Here is a 16,685-nt window from a genome sequence, read left to right on the forward strand (position 1 = left end):
ACTTACACAGCAGGTGGCGCTACAGTACTTCGGGCCAACTGTACGTCACATCAGTTTATCCAATACTGCAAAGCGAAAGGTCCTTTTCTCCCCTATTCATGGTTACCTCGCGCTAAATTCCAGCTTTACTGTCACAGCATTTGAGGAAAATGAGCCCTTATCGACATGCTGCAAGAAGGTGAAACGTTAAATGTTATGTAAATAGGATTTATTTACTCAGAAGGTGGTAGATAAGTGCAACAACCTTCCAGCAGAAGGGGTAGAAGCTGATATAGCGAGAGAACTTAAACATACGTGAGATATAAATATAAGGCAAGGCCAAAAGATTTTTATTGCTGAAATATGGGCAGAATTGGTCCAATCTGCCGTCACGTTTTGGGTTTCTATCTATCCGCTTACAACTATAACTGAAGCATTGAAGAGATAAAAAGCCACTAGAAAAGAGTTTTGTGGTTTTGGAAACCCGAAAGGCGACAGAAGCTTACGATGGCAGCCACTTCCGTAATGTATTATCACCGCCGATCAACAAACGGCGTGTTTTCCAACTTTATAAATCTGTTATGCGTAGGAATATATAGAAATGTGCGGTTTCTGACTCCTAATTTGTTTGTTCTTAGGTTTTTTTTGGAGCCTCTTCTCGTCTGAGCAATAAGAATGGTTATAAATGTCTGTCTTCCCCAGTATAAGCCAAGAGTAACTTGTAACAAGGTAAACAATCTAAATCTAAAATCTATTTCTATAACTTGGTCACAGGTACATTGTTTAGAATTATTTTTTATTTAATTTTTTTTTTTTTAAATAAAATGGTCTCAAGCTTGTGTCCATATTAGGAAAAAGTTACCTAAAAATTGAAAAAAAACATTTCTGGAAGTTCAAAAAGGATACGGGTTTTACATATTACATTTGTTATTGATATAGATAGAAATATACATATAATAATTTATATATATATATATATATATATATATATATATATATATATATATATATATATTGGCCCAGTACATGGGTCCTTTCTGGGTGAGTTGACATTAAGTGAGTTTTTTATCGTGTGGTTAGAGGGTTGGTGTTACTAGGGGGAAGATGTTTTTTGGCTTCCTGTAATTTATGGCTGTGTAGATCCGTGTTATTGGAGTGGAAGCCATCACCGTGTTTCTGCTTTTTCACTTAGATCAGCGCTGATGGCTACGAAGTGGAAAACCTTGTCTCGGAGGATCTCGCAAAAAGGAATCGTGGCTTTCGCTGTGAATATTTCATTAGACCCCCGGTGCACATTACAGTGACTTTCCCCTTTAGTGTGGACGTATGTAGGATTAATCTAGACACCTCCTCTGGGGGGCACCATCACTTCTCTGGAATGGACGTCTATACATCTTCCTCTACCAACAAAACCTTTTGGAACAACCAGGATGTTAACCATTCTCCTTTTGTCGGCCAAAATCCCGATAAAGAGGCTTTTGTGCTGGTGGGGAAGGTCTTGCTTAAGAATCAAAGCAAAGCCACTTTCAATAACAGAGGCTTTAAGCCGAGGCACCCGTTTCATCAAACAGATTACGTGATGTCTTATCATGGATCTGCATGTCAAGACCTCTGGAATAAAGGCCCCTATTTGCTTAGCAACGTTACCCACGTCAGGATCTGCATTACACATATAGCTGGTGGGGCGCCATGTGCCATTAAGAGACTGGAAATATGGGGTCAGCCGGCCAAGTCTTGTCCCAAGGAAGTGGTTGAAAATGTATATCAGATCGCCTGTCTCAGTCTGCCCCATGGTTTTGGACAGCAACAGCCGTCCTCGCCAATGGAAAGTAACCACATGCCTCTCGGTACCTCGGAGAACGAGCAGCACGCTCTGAGCGACCTTGCGAACGTTCTCCACGATGTCCCCGAAGAGTTTCTGGATCCCATCACGCTGGAAGTTATGACTCTTCCCATGCTGCTTCCCTCAGGCAAAGTTGTTGACCAAAGCACGTTAGATAAATGCAACCAAAGCGAAGCGTCATGGGGCCGGATGCCAAGTGACCCTTTCACCGGTGTCCCCTATAGCCAGCACTCTCAGCCTGTCCACCACCCAACCCTGAAATCCAGGATTGACTATTACCTCCTGCAACACAGTATCCCGGGCTCCAGACTTCTGGGCCGGAGACTGGCCGGGGCCGCCGTGACTCCTTCCGCCGTTGCGTTATCTTCCATGAAAAGGAAAGTAGAACGGATGGAAGACTCTGCCAATGACGAGGACAATGTAGAAACGTATTTCTCTGCTGTGAGTGGTTTTAATGCTTCTACCTCAAACCTTATGACGAAAAAGATGAAAACGGACAACGAGTGGCAGTCTTCGCAGATGGATTGCTCTACTCATTCAGGTAATCGCTCTTTCCTCCCTTGAGGAATGTGGCAAAGGGTGACAAAACTGACAGCGCAGACCTTCTAGCGCATGTGGCATCGACCCCCTTAAAGAACAAAGTGGTGACGCTGTGTGTCTCTCCACCAACAATGGCTTTTGTGGAGTGCGTTCCGCAAGAGAGAGCCTTTGTCTGTCCCTGCTCGGAGGTAGAGCGCTCTATTGACATTGTGATGAGTTTCCCCCTAATTCGATTGGCGTCTCTTCAGTTTATTCTTATTTTTGGCTTTTTGTGACGTGTGTCTGTTATTAGCATTGGGTATCATTTACTATCTATAATTCAAAAGTTATCCTGCACCCCAAACTGTTATATATACAAAGTGTATGAATAAAATATATGTATTACAGGAATATATTGTACCCCTAAGGTGCTAGATGAATTGTGTGTGTGTGTGTGTGTGTGTGTATTAGATAGATAGATATAATATATATATAGATATAATACATATATATCATCACTCCTTATTCAAAGACTACATTCAGAATCTTTTCTATAGAATTATTTGTAAATTCTTTAATAAATAGGTTCCTCGTGGCACTCGGAGGCTCTCCTCTAAAATCCGTAATATATATTACACGTGCTTAATTGTGAACAGCTCTGACGGAGTCGCAAGTCGGCTTCTTTCGTTAACCCTGTTTGCCTGATGTGTCCCAACACGCAGATGAGTTATCGCACGAGCAGAGACTGACGCAAAGCCTGGATCTCGCCCTGTCGTCGGCTCTTGGGTCCATGCCCTCGTACACGGCAAAGCTTATGAAGGGGCAACACCAGGAGGTCCCCGTGGAGAATGCTGGCGCCATGCCCTGGGATTGTTCCTCCACCTTATCCGGTATCATTCAGCCGAGCTGGGTCAGGCAGAATGTCGCTGATAGAGTATTCAGGGAGTTTGGAGATATTTGTTCTGAGAGTCCTACAAACGTGATGCGTATTCATTCTAGATTAATCAACATCTGTAGGATTTCAAACTTTTTATAGCAACTAAATTTCCTCTGCTCTCTGTAAATGTCACAGGCGTTGGAATTAAATATATATATATAATTTCCCCACATTCCCCACATTTTTTTCCTACCTATGAGAAATCATTTTAGGAAAAATGATCAAACGACCAACATTAGCAATTAATCCCATCCGAGGTGATATGAGAGTGCGAGAGGTTCGGACAAAAAACGAACCCCCCCTTAAATCAAATTATTTTCTTTTTAAAGATGCGTACCCAGTTATATCAAATTAAACCCATGAATATAGAATGTTAGCGTACAGGTTCCACTTACTGCCTTCAATTCTTTATTTTACGTATAGAAGTAGAGAGGTCATTTATATCATATACTTGTTGAATGTTTAACAATGAATAATAACCCCTTTTTCTCTCCTTTTTGTCTAAAACTTTAATGATCTCTCTCACTCACTCTCACTCTCTCACTCTCTCACTCTCTCACTCTCTCACTCTCTCACTCTCTCACTCTCTCACTCTCTCACTCTCTCACTCTCTCACTCTCTCACTCTCTCACTCTCTCACTCTCTCTCTCTCTCTCTCTCTCTCTCTCTCTCTCTCTCTCTCTCTCTCTCATCACCTTTAATGACCCCAGGGTGGTGTAACGAATCCTGTGGTTAGGTACTCATAGAATGTGTGCAAATTGAACCAGGACCGTGAAACATATTTATATCTTCATTACCTAGAGCTTTAAGTATTCATGCTAATGGAGCGAGGAGAAATACAACCTATAGAGTTCATATAGACGCCTCACATACAGCAATGGCCAGTATAAGTTCTAATAATTATTGCCTTGTTTGTCGCAGCGATAGCCATCTTCCTGGTTGCAGGACTATGTTCACACCCTTAGAAATGTTCTCCTATTAATAAATTACAACCGGTGCCCTGAAACTTGCTGACATTTTTGTTTTTAAGCAGAAATGCTCAAAATCTTTTTAATTTATTTATTTATTTTGGGTTTATTTTGGTAGAAAAAAACTATACTGGGTGGAAAATACACCTTTCAGCAGGACAAACATCCCAAGTACAAGTCCAAAGCAACATTAGAGCGGATAGAGACCAAAAACCTGAATGTCCTACACTGGCCCAGACCTGGCCTCAATCCCATTGAGAATAAGTGGCTCTACCTGAAACTTGTGGTCCACAAGCGACATCCAACCAACCTGAACAACCTAAAGAAATTCTCTACGTTTCTCCGAAACATGTGCAAAACTAGTGCCTACTCACTCCAAAATACTTAGTTGCTATTGTAGGCAAAGCGGGCTCCATTAAATAGTAACATTAATGTGTAGGTGTTGAATGCAACATTTCATTTTTATGTTTTTTTACATTTTTACCAATGTTACTATATCATTGATTTTGATTTTCACGGTTTTAAAATAGTAATTTCTCTGCACCATTTGTAATTTAGTAATATGGGAGAACCAGTAGGAGGTCTCAACTTCCATAAGGTTCCATGTTGAGAGAGGTGCTTATTTCACCAACCCCCCCCCCCAACTTAAAGTATTTCTGGACATTTCCAAGTCTTTCTACCTTTTTTTTTTTTTTTTATTAGTGATTTATCTGTTACCTTGTTGAACGATGCCTTCTCTGTTCGTTTCAGAGCACAGTCGGAGTGGTCTGGTTCAAGGATGTGCTTCGTGCTTGCGGACGTTTTCTGCCTACTGCAAAACCGAGCCGATCTATCAGCTCTCGTGCGGCCACCTCATGTGCCGTCCCTGCTTGGCCGAGAAGCAAAAGTCCCTCTCCGTCGTGTGCATGAATTGCAACAGATCGGTGGCCACGCGCGATGTGCTGAGAGTCCACCTTTAGGCGGCGCGGTGAACGTCGCCATCTTTGGGGGATTCCAAGCGGGGAAAACCGCGTTCAGACATCTGGCTGTTTAGTCCTTCGAGGGCGCCAGACTTCATGCTTAAACCCAACAACCTTTGCTGCTAATCTGTACAAACTCGTACCATGTTTCCTTAGCGAGTTAGTTATGGATATTAACTAATAGCCGTCCGTCGCCTGGTGGACTGATTTGTTTTGTGTTTACAGTGTGGGGGGGGGGCAGGTTGACAATGCTAGCTTGACACAAAACCAAGACTATGCTGGACGTCCTCTTTAACAATATGTGGCAGTTCTGTAATATGTGCGGTCTTGCTTCCCTGTTTCAGTACATGCGCGGGGTTCCGGTAGCTGGTTTACTATTATGAAAACCCAGACATAGCGGTCCAACATCTTCTTAAATAATACCTGTGGTGTAGCTATGATTGACAGTGTCTTCCTTTACCGGGCACCCGATCGGCTTCATATAGTTACATTTACAAGTTCACAGGGAAGTCCACAACAAAGATGGATGGCTGTATTGTTCGGCTCAGATGGTCTTCAATAAACATGGGAATGGATCTCCACAGTGCTTCCCGTTGAGCTGGAAAAACGTTCGGTCCCACCGACCGCGCTGCTTTGCTAGATTCTTAAGCGGAATCCTTTGCACATCGTTTCGATTCCTACAAGTATGAAAACAGGTCGTCGTGTAAACGGACCTTCTCTTTCCTCTGAAAGCAAATCCATTAGTAATGCGTACGCTTGGTTCCGTTTAATGGTAGAGCATCTCAGGTATTTGCTTAGATCTAGAGATCGCAATTCCAGGTCACGTCTCGTGTTCTCGAACAAATGTATGGGGGCTGGAAATGGTTTCTGTCCTTTTTTGGAATAATGTCTCCTTTGTCTCGTTTCCGTATTAAGAAAAGATATAGGCATTTATGTTTAAGTCCTGGAAGAGGCTGCCCAGGTATAAAACCACCTTTTAGGAGCGTGTATTTTCCCCAGTTGAGCGACAGAGACCAATGCTTACCCTATAGCGGTCACCACAATGCATATAAGTGACTCCCGCTTAGCGGCCGGATAGGGCATTTCACTTAATATTGTCATCTAATTTTGTGCTCCAAAGATATTACATGGATAAAGGCTTCTGTAAGCCCAAACATCTCCTTGCTGTTGTGCCTTGCTTTAAATGGTTAATGTTTGGAGTATCAAACACCACCTTTACGATCGGCCAAATAACTTCACACGCAGACATGTCCTTATAGGATCGATGCGTTTCTAATACTAAGGACTGATGCCATTTTTTTTTTCCTTCAAACTGTTCAGAACACAATAATTTGCTCTCCGATAATGTTGGCAACATCTAGTAGTTGAACTGTCTTAAAAATTGCTATTTGAACGATATAAGAACATTTAATTCTGTTTATTGTGTAAATTGAATGGCTACGACTAATTGGTGTAACTTCATGCCTTATTAAAGTTGTGGAAAAGCAAACTGTTCTCGCTGTGCGTTCACTGTCTTTAGGGGTTAAATATCAGACCACCTGCGTTTTTAATATTAAATATTTACTAGGCTTGTGCATTCGATTTAATGATATTTGGCAATTCGTACAAATCTCTTAAAACGAGGAGTGTGACCCCCAACGAAGCAAACGAAAACGAAGCAAAGAGAGCTCAGAATGTTTGTTTCAATTTCCTTTGTTCTCTCTCTTTCCTCTGTGTGTACCTGTCTGTCTCTCTCTCTCTCCTCTGTGTCCCTGTCTCCCCCCCGTGTGTCCCTGTCTCCCCCCCCCTCTGTGTCCCTGTCTCTCTCACTCTCTCACTATTTTGCACCTGTAACAGTTAAAAAATAAATACATTTAAAGAAACACTTTTTTTTTAAAAAAAAAATTACAAAAATATTCACGTATACTTTTATTTTAAACTTTCCCTACCCTCAAACCCATTAAGCCAGAAATACATAAAAAAAAATAAATACTAATTATATATAAGACTACCCCTCTACCCAGTATACAACAACCAACCAGTCACGGCAAGCGACGTACCTTACTGGTGATTGGCTGGTTTTGTATACAAAGCCTACTTGGATTGGGTGGGTCAGCTCTCCCTAACATATGCCTGTCCACACACACATGTATAGACATACACTGCCTTCACACACCCCTTCCTTTACACACATACACGTACACACCAGCTTACAAATACACATACACACATACACAGACATATACATACATACACTGCCCCCACCACACACCCCTGCCTTTACACACACACACACACACACACACACACACACATATATATATATATATATACATACAATGTCAAAAAAATCAGTATTGCAGAGTATGCGGTGATACCTTTTTTATTGGACTAACATAATATTTAAAAGACAAGCTTTCGAGAGTTATCCTCCCTTCATCAGGTCCGAAGCAATACTAATCAACATGATAGAGGTTACAACTTAAAACAAGTGATGGTATAAGAGAAGGGGGGGGGGTTGAGTGGGGTGTCGTAAATAGGGCTGGAGGTGAGAAATGCAGAGAGGTAGAGAGATAACCCAGGGACAGAACAATTAAACTTAGGGAAACCAATAACCACAGTAAAACATCAAAGATAATAACAGCAATTAGACATTGGATGTTTAGATGAAGTTCATATGAAGTTCTGGTAGTGTGTAAGGAAGCCAGAATCCACATTAAGTCCCTCTTTTATGGTGTTAAAATGTGTAATCATTTTCATCTCAAATGGTTTTCTCTGAAATTTCCTTTGAGTACTTTAATTTTTAGGTTTTGGATGGAGTGATTATTCTGTGTGAAATGATGTCCTACCGGGGTGCGATATTTTTCTTCCTCATGGTTTTTGATGGCGCTTCGGTGCAGGTTCATTCTAAGGTGCAGTTAAAGCCCAGTTTCTCCAATGTAGCCCCCTTTGTCACATGCAGAGCATTGTATGATGTACACCACGTTTGCCGATGTACATGAGTAAGAGTCTTTGATGCTGTATGTTTTGTTGTTGTGACTGGCTGTGTTGCTGTCACATATATGTTGGCAAAGTTTGCAGCGGGATTTGTTGCATGGTACGGTGCCATTCTGTGTATGCTCCTGTTCTGGGGCCAGTTTGCTGCGCACTAATCTTTTCCTCAGGTATATATGACACACCAGCTTACAAACACACAAATACCTACACTGCTCTTACACACACCTGACCATACACTGACCTCACATATAGACACATATAGACACATACACTGCACTCACACCCCTTTCTCCCCATCTCTTACCTTTTTCATCTTCTTTCTTCCATCCAGTCGTGGGAGCGCGAGGTCTGTCATTTCAGACCTCTGCTTTACTGCTCCCTCATCACTACGCGCCGGCAATTGATGCCGAGTGCCGGGATATGATGTCATTCGCGCACTCGGCATCAATAGCCGGCGCATAGTGATTAGGGAGCACGGAAGCCGAGGTCTCAAGTGCCAGACCTCGAGCTCCCTAATGTTGGGCTAGTAAGAGGAAGGTTGTGATCTCCCCAACCAGCCCTGCTCATCGGGCGCCCGCTGATCAGGGCTAGTTGGGGAGATCACGATCTTGCACCTACCTCGGTGCACCCCTGAAGACCGCCCCAGCGGAGGCAACTTCTCCACTCGCCCCTCCCCTAGAGATTCGTGGTTCTCCAGTCCGGCTCTGTAAGTTTCAGTACCCGGCGTATAAGACGACCCCTGACTTTTGAGAAGATTTTCACTGATTAAAAAGTCGTCTTATACGCCGGAAAATACGGTGTGTGTGTGTACATTATATATATATATAATTGGATATGGCCCTCTACAACATAAGAAAAACAATGTACGTGGGGTATTACTGTGACCAGAAAACTAAATACATAAACTGAGTTATTTAGGATATGGGAAAACCCCATGGTACTGAAAGGGGTTAATAAAGGAAGAAAACCTATGCTATCTATAAATGGGAAAAATCGGGGCTGATTGAAATGAAATGCGACCATTGCCCTTTCAAACCATTGTTAAATCGTAATGGGTAATATCTGGTTATATATATATATATCTATATATATATATATAATCTATATATGGTCTATATATATAATGGCTGCGCTGGCTAGTGTTATATTCTCTATTAGACTTTGTGCGTTTGGATTCGTCTGACTGAATTATAACTAAATTTGGCAATTTTGTTAATTTGTCCGAATGTCTGGGGAAAAAAAGGAGGGTCCCTCGACGAAACCCGAAAACAAAGCAGAGAGCTCAGAATTTTATTTTGCATTTCTTTGCTTTTTCACTCGCGCTCTCTTTCAATGTCTACCTACCTTCTCCTCCGACCGCTTCTATGTCTCTCTCCTTTTCTGCAGCTCCGCTTCTTCTCTTGCCTCCCCCGTTCTTCTCCCTATATCTGCCCCGTTAACCACGCCTTCGTAGAGCGCTTCTGTGAAAGGGGCGGAGCCTCCGCACACACCCTCTCCCCTGATTGGAGGAGGCAAAGTGGAGGTTTCCAGCATGGCGCACAAACAATGCAGCGATGGCGGTGATATACGACATGTCAGATGTGCCAAAACAGTAACAATAAATGTGTGAAATTGTACCAGTTTCTCAGAATGCGGCATCACCTAAAAAAATGTGATTTGTGAACAAAAAAGGCGCACAATCATGTATTTTTTGAGCCCGAGTACGACAATAAATGTAACCACTAAATATGAAGTCAAAGTAATTCTTCCACCCCCAACATAAAGGCTGCCGACTCTGTTTTATACATATCGTAGACTACAGGCGTGATATAAGGTATTCCGCCTCTAATGTCATTATCATGCCGTCTGCCAGCATGCAGATTGAGTATGACATAAATTTAGGGTTCCCCCCCCCCATATGCTTCTAGTCAAGTTACCAATAAAAAAACCTAATATTTTTGGTGTATCTATACATCTGAAGTGTGGCAAGCGCAATGCAGTGTAAAATATTGTATCTAAATATACAGTATATTAATAAGGCATTAATAATAATGTACGTTTTTTGCAATGCAAAATTCTGTAATTATCCGTTGACGAGATGCCGAGAAGATCATCACGGAGGCGTCTATCGGTGGCCCGTCCTCTGACCTTCGCATCTCCGTGGGCTGCCATCTTCAGGAAAGCGGCATGAAAGTGATGTGTAATTGTGGTATAAATAAAAGCCGTGCTGCTTGAATACATGCAAAGAGTGCCGATGATCCTTTGAAGCCCGTCGGGCCATTGTACCTATTAGCAATAACACCGTATTGTCCGCCGGAGACTATCGATAACACTCCAGCGACGTTCGCGCGATCCAGCCTTTGATGTGGTTGATGCGCTAACTCAAGAAGCGGCACCGTAATTGTAATAAAAGTCATAATGCGTTATTATTCTGTTTACATTTTTAATGAAAGCCTTAGTAATATTGTTACATTTGGTCTCATCCTGGTTCAGAATTCATTCTGTATCTCTTTCTTTTATTCAGTCATTGGAAGCCCAAATATCACTTTCTTCTTCTTATATCGCCTTTACTATCCCCTGGAGTTTATTTTTATAGGCAGTTGTAATTTACCACTATTCATACATTTTAGAATTTTGTTTTTATTAATCTTAACTGTCTATTTACGCTTTTCTATATAATAGGCGGAAACGAGTAGCAATCTCCAAAAATCCTGCGAGAAATGCACGGCTCCTGTCGGGATTTTCCATATGTATTTACGCGACCCCTCCGTTCATTTCGGGGCACACGGCAGTATGGCGTGGGCGATGAATCGGGGGCGCAGGACAGGCCAGAGAGAGAAGTCATGGCGCAGTATTGCATGAGTGAAGAAGATCTCCTGGTGACAGCTAGCCTCAACAGTTCTCTGTTCCACTATGGATAGCTTGCCATTTTTATTGATTTTATTTTAAAAAAAAAATAGATATTTTTGTGTAAAATTATTGCTTTTCTGACTTAGGGCTTGAGTGCAAAACACTTAAAAAATAAATAAATTAAAAAAAAAATAAAAAAAAAATCACCAAACATTCTGATCTCCTAGATCTTTTCTATGTATTGCTGTCCATGTGGTTTCCCTTTAAACGTGAACTAGAAAAGTTCACTTTTACTCAAAATATAGTGCCTTTGCTAATAGCTAAAATGTAGGAAATTCAAATGGAACCATCTGCAATGGTTAATTAGAGTGATTAAACCCATCATGTAATCTGTGCATGATATTATTTAATTAATAGGCTTTGAGTTTCCTCTCATTCTCCCGCCTGGTCGCTCATTCGGTATTATTAGCGTGATAATGTTGTTGTCCTTACTGACGTTACTTGATGAAGCCATCGGTGTCATTAACAATTATTTCCATGTAAACATACCCTGCCTTTACGGTGCAAAGGTCGCAAAGATCCATTGGCAATGAACAAGGAGGATGCAGATGGGAGAACCGTAGGCTTTTGCATTCTCACCGAAATGACTTATTACAATGCAAACGCGGAAGCTCCGAGGCGGCAAATTAGCAGAATGAATGGGTAACGAGACTTCAGACTCATAATATTATTAAAACATTCTAATTACTCAATGACATTTTTCCATCACTTCTGTCAAATTAAAAACAAATTGTAAAGTAGCTTGCAGTTACTTTTGGGGTTACTGAACTACAATAATTAAATCCGAAACAACAATCAAAAAAAAAATGGAAGTATGGATAAGAAAAAAAAGGGAGTATTTGCAGGCACAGATCGGCTATATGGCTCACCGGGCTAATGTGTGTGTGTGTATGTAAGTGTATGTATGTGTGCATGTGTGTATATGTAAGCGTATGTATGTGTGCATGTGTGTATATGTAAGCGTATGTATGTGTGCATGTGTGTATATGTGTGTGTGGGGCGGGAAGAATAGGAGTTGGAAAAAGGATGAAAGAATGTAAAGCGAAAAAAAAGAAAAAAGATAATGACGATAGGAAAAAAATGAGCTAAGGATGTCAGCAAGTGAGGTGAAAATAGAGAAGGAGCCAAAGATGGAGGTAAGAATAGGACAGAAGGGGAAAAAAAGAGGAGGGAAATCCAGAGATGGGGCACTTCTCGTGTAATTTCTCCAGGGTCCAAGATGGGAGAGGAGAAGGGAGAGAACTTCAGGACAAGAAACTCATGAGATCATAATAGTTTAACCTCCTTTTGCCTCCAAAAGCTACGGGAACTCTCGATAGATGAGTTCGGTCATACAGTTGCTATGAAGGGCATTATTGGATCATGACGGCCCTTCGTTGTTCAGGACACTGTCAGCCTACACGAATGGTTAGATCACTTTGGCCATTGGTCGTAAATGGAGGCGAAGCCTTTCATTGAAAACTTTCACGGACACTTAAACATCCCTTGAAGAGGGCGATCGTTGGGGTTGTTTGCTACAGCAGAGCGTTCACGTGACGATCAGCAACGTACATGCCGATTACAGGGAACGTGTGCGAAATACGGAAGGCTCTCACCACACACCGGGTTGCGTATGTCGTCCTTTGTGTTTGTGTTCCCATCGCACGCAGAACAATAGGCGGTGAAGGTCTTGTGAGATGAGCCATTACGTTGAAATGAATATGAATCTATCTGTCCTCCAGGCTTGTGTGACCTTCATTCATAAATCGAACATTTTCACCCTTTTCTGGCTAGTAATTGTTTTCTGTTTTATCTTTTTTTTCTGCTGCTTTTCTATCTTTTGTAATATCAGTTCCGCTGGTGATATCGCGCTTTGCCTCTCACTCCGTACCGCAGACCACACACATACAGCTACATTTTGGGGGCGTCATAAAAAAACAGAACAGACGCATATTTTCAGATTCTAATCACAACTACGTATCACAATTTTGTGTCAGAAACAATGAAATGTTGCAGGCAAAAAATATTTGGCCAAATTTTACATGATCAGATCATTTCATTGATATGAATGTTTCTATTGTTTCTCTGTAATTCATATGATAGCGATGAGATCCCATTAGAATTCCCCAATATGTATTTGCTCTCCCCAGCTATGATATGTGTTCAGCTGAACTTCCCCTCTCACATAGTATACTTACTGCCAGCAAGCTCCAGCACTTACTCTGCAAGTGTGTGTGTGTGTGTGTGTGTGTGTGTGTGTGTGTGTGTGTGTGTGTGTGTGTGTGTGTTTATTTTTATATTTTTTTCTTAATGAATTTGCATGAGGGTATATTTTGCAAGTTTCAGGCGATGACATGCGAGTTCACATTAAACTTGCATGCCCTTACATGCCCACACCTGTAACCTGCAAACAACTTGTAGTCAACAATTAATAGTCATCTGCAGCAGCGTACCTAGCGCATTTGACACCCAAGGCTGATAATTTCTTAACACCCCCTCTAGGGGATGTCTGCATTAGTTTGCCGCCCACCACTCCTCCAGTAAATAACAAACACACTCACTGCAATACAATACGCATACATATACAGTACACACTCCCTCTGACACCAGGCTCACCCCTGACACCATATGCTGACATGCACGCACTCATACTAACACCATATGCTCACACACTCTTACACTAAGATTTCACACTTACACACACTCTAACACCATACACACTAACACTTTTCATCTCTCACCCTTCCCTTATCTCCTCTTCCTCCTCCTCCCTTACACCTCCGCTTCCTCCCTCTCTCTTCCCTTCTCCCCTCCTCCTCACCCTCACCCTCAAGTCCTGAAAGCCTCTATGCAAATATATTTTATTTTAATGTGCTAAACATGCCCATATATATATATATATATATATATATATATATATATATATATACTGAAAAATCTGATGTGTAGGTATGTTTCATTTCATTTTTGGTCCATTCACTCTCATTCGGATTCGGGGAGGCTTTTAATTCGGAAATGAAATTCGTTGTTTATTCTCACTCTGGTGCACTATCTCTCTCGTTCACTTTTTTCTCACTCTGTCCAAACCTCCTTCGTCTCCATTTCCCCGAAATAAACAAAATTTGTTGAAATTAAAATTTGTATGAATCGGAGTGCACCAGTCTTATGTTAAGGTTATATGTATTAGTGTAACGTTATTTTTCTAGTGAGTTTACAATCCAAATGTAGCAACCGAAGCACCAAATAACATAAAAGCAGACTTGCCGCAATATGAAGGATGAAGATCATGTTCTTTTTGCTCGGAGCCGTCAGCCGTGTATCTTCATGTTTTATGTAATCCCCCTTTTCCTCTCTATCGCATTTTCTTGGCAGCCCCAGGTGAACAGTCCTTAAATTCGGGAGCTCGCCTCAGTCTGTCGTCGATATATTTAAAATGTCATCGGCTGCTTAGTTTCTGTGTCTAAGTTTGACGGGCTCAGGAGTTCAGACGAAGCCTTCGGAGCCAAGGTGACATTTCCATATAATGCCTGTTAAAACCTGGAAGATTTAATATCGATTCCTCGTCTTCTGTCCAAATACCTGACATGGGTTTGGCAGCGCGGGGCTTGCTCATTTTTATAAGTTTTTTTTTGTATTTTAAAGTTTATTCTGTATGATAAGTTAATGTTTCTATATCTCTGGAGCAGTTATCTACGCAATCCCTAGAAAGATTTTATTCTGGTTCAGTTGCTTCTGAAGTTCTGGATTTAGTTGACCCAACACCTTGCCATGGACGACACTACAAAAATCTACAAAAAAATATTTTTGGGGGGAACTCCCAAATATTACTTGCCTTGAGAAAAAAAAATCTAAAAACCAACTCAGCCTTTCTTGGAGGGGAAAGAAATCACCGACATTCATGTTGACGTGTATGGATTATTTTTATGCGGTTTGCAGGAATCTTGTAAGAACAATGGAACTGAACCCGGAAGGACTTGCGGAATCCGGGAGAACGGTGAATTTGCAGAAAGGGATAATTCTGAGATTTTTTTGTAAAAATTTACCCAGAAATCCTTAGTCACAAATAACACTAATAAAAAACAATTTTGAATAGGTCTGCCATATGGGTGGTTTTGGGTGTTTGTATTTAGTTGTCGTCCATTATTCACAATAAATATATTTAGTGCTTTTTATTTTAGAATAACTTTAATTAGTTAAGCAAAGCCTCCTCGTTTGGGGAATATTATGTATTAGACGAACCGGTATACCTGCGCAGTCTCCGAGTAAAGCTCTGCTTCCACGGGTCTCCGGGTCCATTGCCTCTTTCTCCGTGCAGGGGAGGGGCTATTGGCCACGCCTACTAACTGCCCACTTTTCCTCTTACATCCTGCCTACTTAAGACTATCTGAAGCTTGCCCCTTCCCATTGGTGGCTAGCCCTGCCCCTGAGAAGCCACTCCCCCCAAAAGCTGGAGAGCTTCTGCTAGCCTGCTCTGGTAAGATCCCACGCATGCCTGTCTATGTACCAATAATGTCTGTTCTGCTCTGTTTTTGTGTTTTGCTTGCAATTCCACCAGACTTCCTAGAGAAACAAGAATTAAGGGCAACATTTACACCTTGACTGGATCCTTTCTGTGTTTGTTTAATTGGCTTAACATGCTATAAATGTGTTTTGGACAGGGCTGGACGGCAAACATTTATCGTGTAGTTGGACAGATGTGTCTTGGGCTACTTTATTATCGGGCTACTTGATTAAACTTGCCCGCCGGGTTGAACGCTACCTGCCTGCAGTCACTTCTCGGTGACTTCTTATTATTCTTTGTGGCCCAGCTCCAAAAAATTGACTTTTTCGTGGTGTGAAAACCTCACAAATCCTCATAGAACATCGTCGGGTTCAATACCTGTCTATTTTATACTTGTACACTTCACCCTCCGTCATACTTTGCACAGAAATCTCATGTCATTTTCCGTCTGCAGTCACTGATTCCATTAAGTGATTCAATTTGCTGTCTACGGATCCACCGTGGCTCAAAAAAAATCATATTATTAACCTTCTTTGACTTTAAAAAGTGTAATTACATTTTAATGTTATATTTAGCTGTTAGCATTCCAGACACAAAATAAATTTATATGCAGATTATTCTGCTTTAATGCAATGTTAATGCTGACATGAGCTATTAAATAGACAAGGCATGCTCGGCTAGCAATCTGTTCCAATTTGTCTGTGACATTTTACTTTCCAAAACTTTATTTCTTTCGGATTTCAGATTAAAATCAGTTTCTGACTCCAACGATGGAAAAGTTGCATCGAGTGTAGCACGATCTTCTCTTATAGGACCTAATGACCAGGGCTGGTGTGTCTTGGATGTATAGAAGGATATTTGCCACAATTATTCAGTGACAGATGGAAATTTTTTCTTTTGTTCCCAACACTATTACGTCATAGAACACATCCGTGCACGAGCAGCGATCGTTAGAGACGAGATTGCCGAGCTGGGCAAAATTATTGAAAGATGCATTGTGGTGGCAACTATGAAAATCTAGAATTTTTATTTAAATAAAAAGCTTGGTAACGACAACCGAGTGGACGGAAATGTTCCTGAAATATTGAGTGCATTATGACATCATACGTGGTCACATGACATATACATCACATAG

At 41.4% G+C, this 16,685-nt stretch overlaps 1 protein-coding gene across 1 annotated transcript; it reads left to right on the forward strand.

Annotated features, from left to right (window-relative positions):
• Positions 1 to 654: 654 nt before the first annotated feature.
• On the forward strand, positions 655 to 5,205 carry LOC149285089 (RING finger protein 37-like). The gene is made up of 4 exons (XM_089495784.1): positions 655 to 708; positions 1,172 to 2,363; positions 3,064 to 3,231; positions 4,997 to 5,205. The coding sequence occupies exons 1-4, from the start codon at positions 655 to 657 to the stop codon at positions 5,203 to 5,205; spliced, it is 1,623 nt and encodes a 540-aa protein (XP_089351910.1).
• Positions 5,206 to 16,685: the final 11,480 nt, after the last annotated feature.

This window comes from Sceloporus occidentalis, unplaced genomic scaffold (assembly GCF_023333645.1).
Source record: "Sceloporus occidentalis isolate IW3139 unplaced genomic scaffold, rSceOcc1.0.p SCAF_84, whole genome shotgun sequence".
Classification (NCBI taxonomy): Eukaryota; Metazoa; Chordata; class Lepidosauria; order Squamata; family Phrynosomatidae; genus Sceloporus; species Sceloporus occidentalis.

Excerpts from the sequence above, each read along its gene's own strand:
- LOC149285089 (XM_089495784.1), top strand. The coding sequence starts at position 655 with ATGGTTATAAATGTCTGTCTTCCCCAGTATAAGCCAAGAGTAACTTGT. Across the intron at positions 709-1,171 it reads CAAGAGTAACTTGTAACAAG|ATCAGCGCTGATGGCTACGA; the intron begins GTAAACAATCTA and ends TTTTTCACTTAG. Across the intron at positions 2,364-3,063 it reads GGATTGCTCTACTCATTCAG|ATGAGTTATCGCACGAGCAG; the intron begins GTAATCGCTCTT and ends CCCAACACGCAG.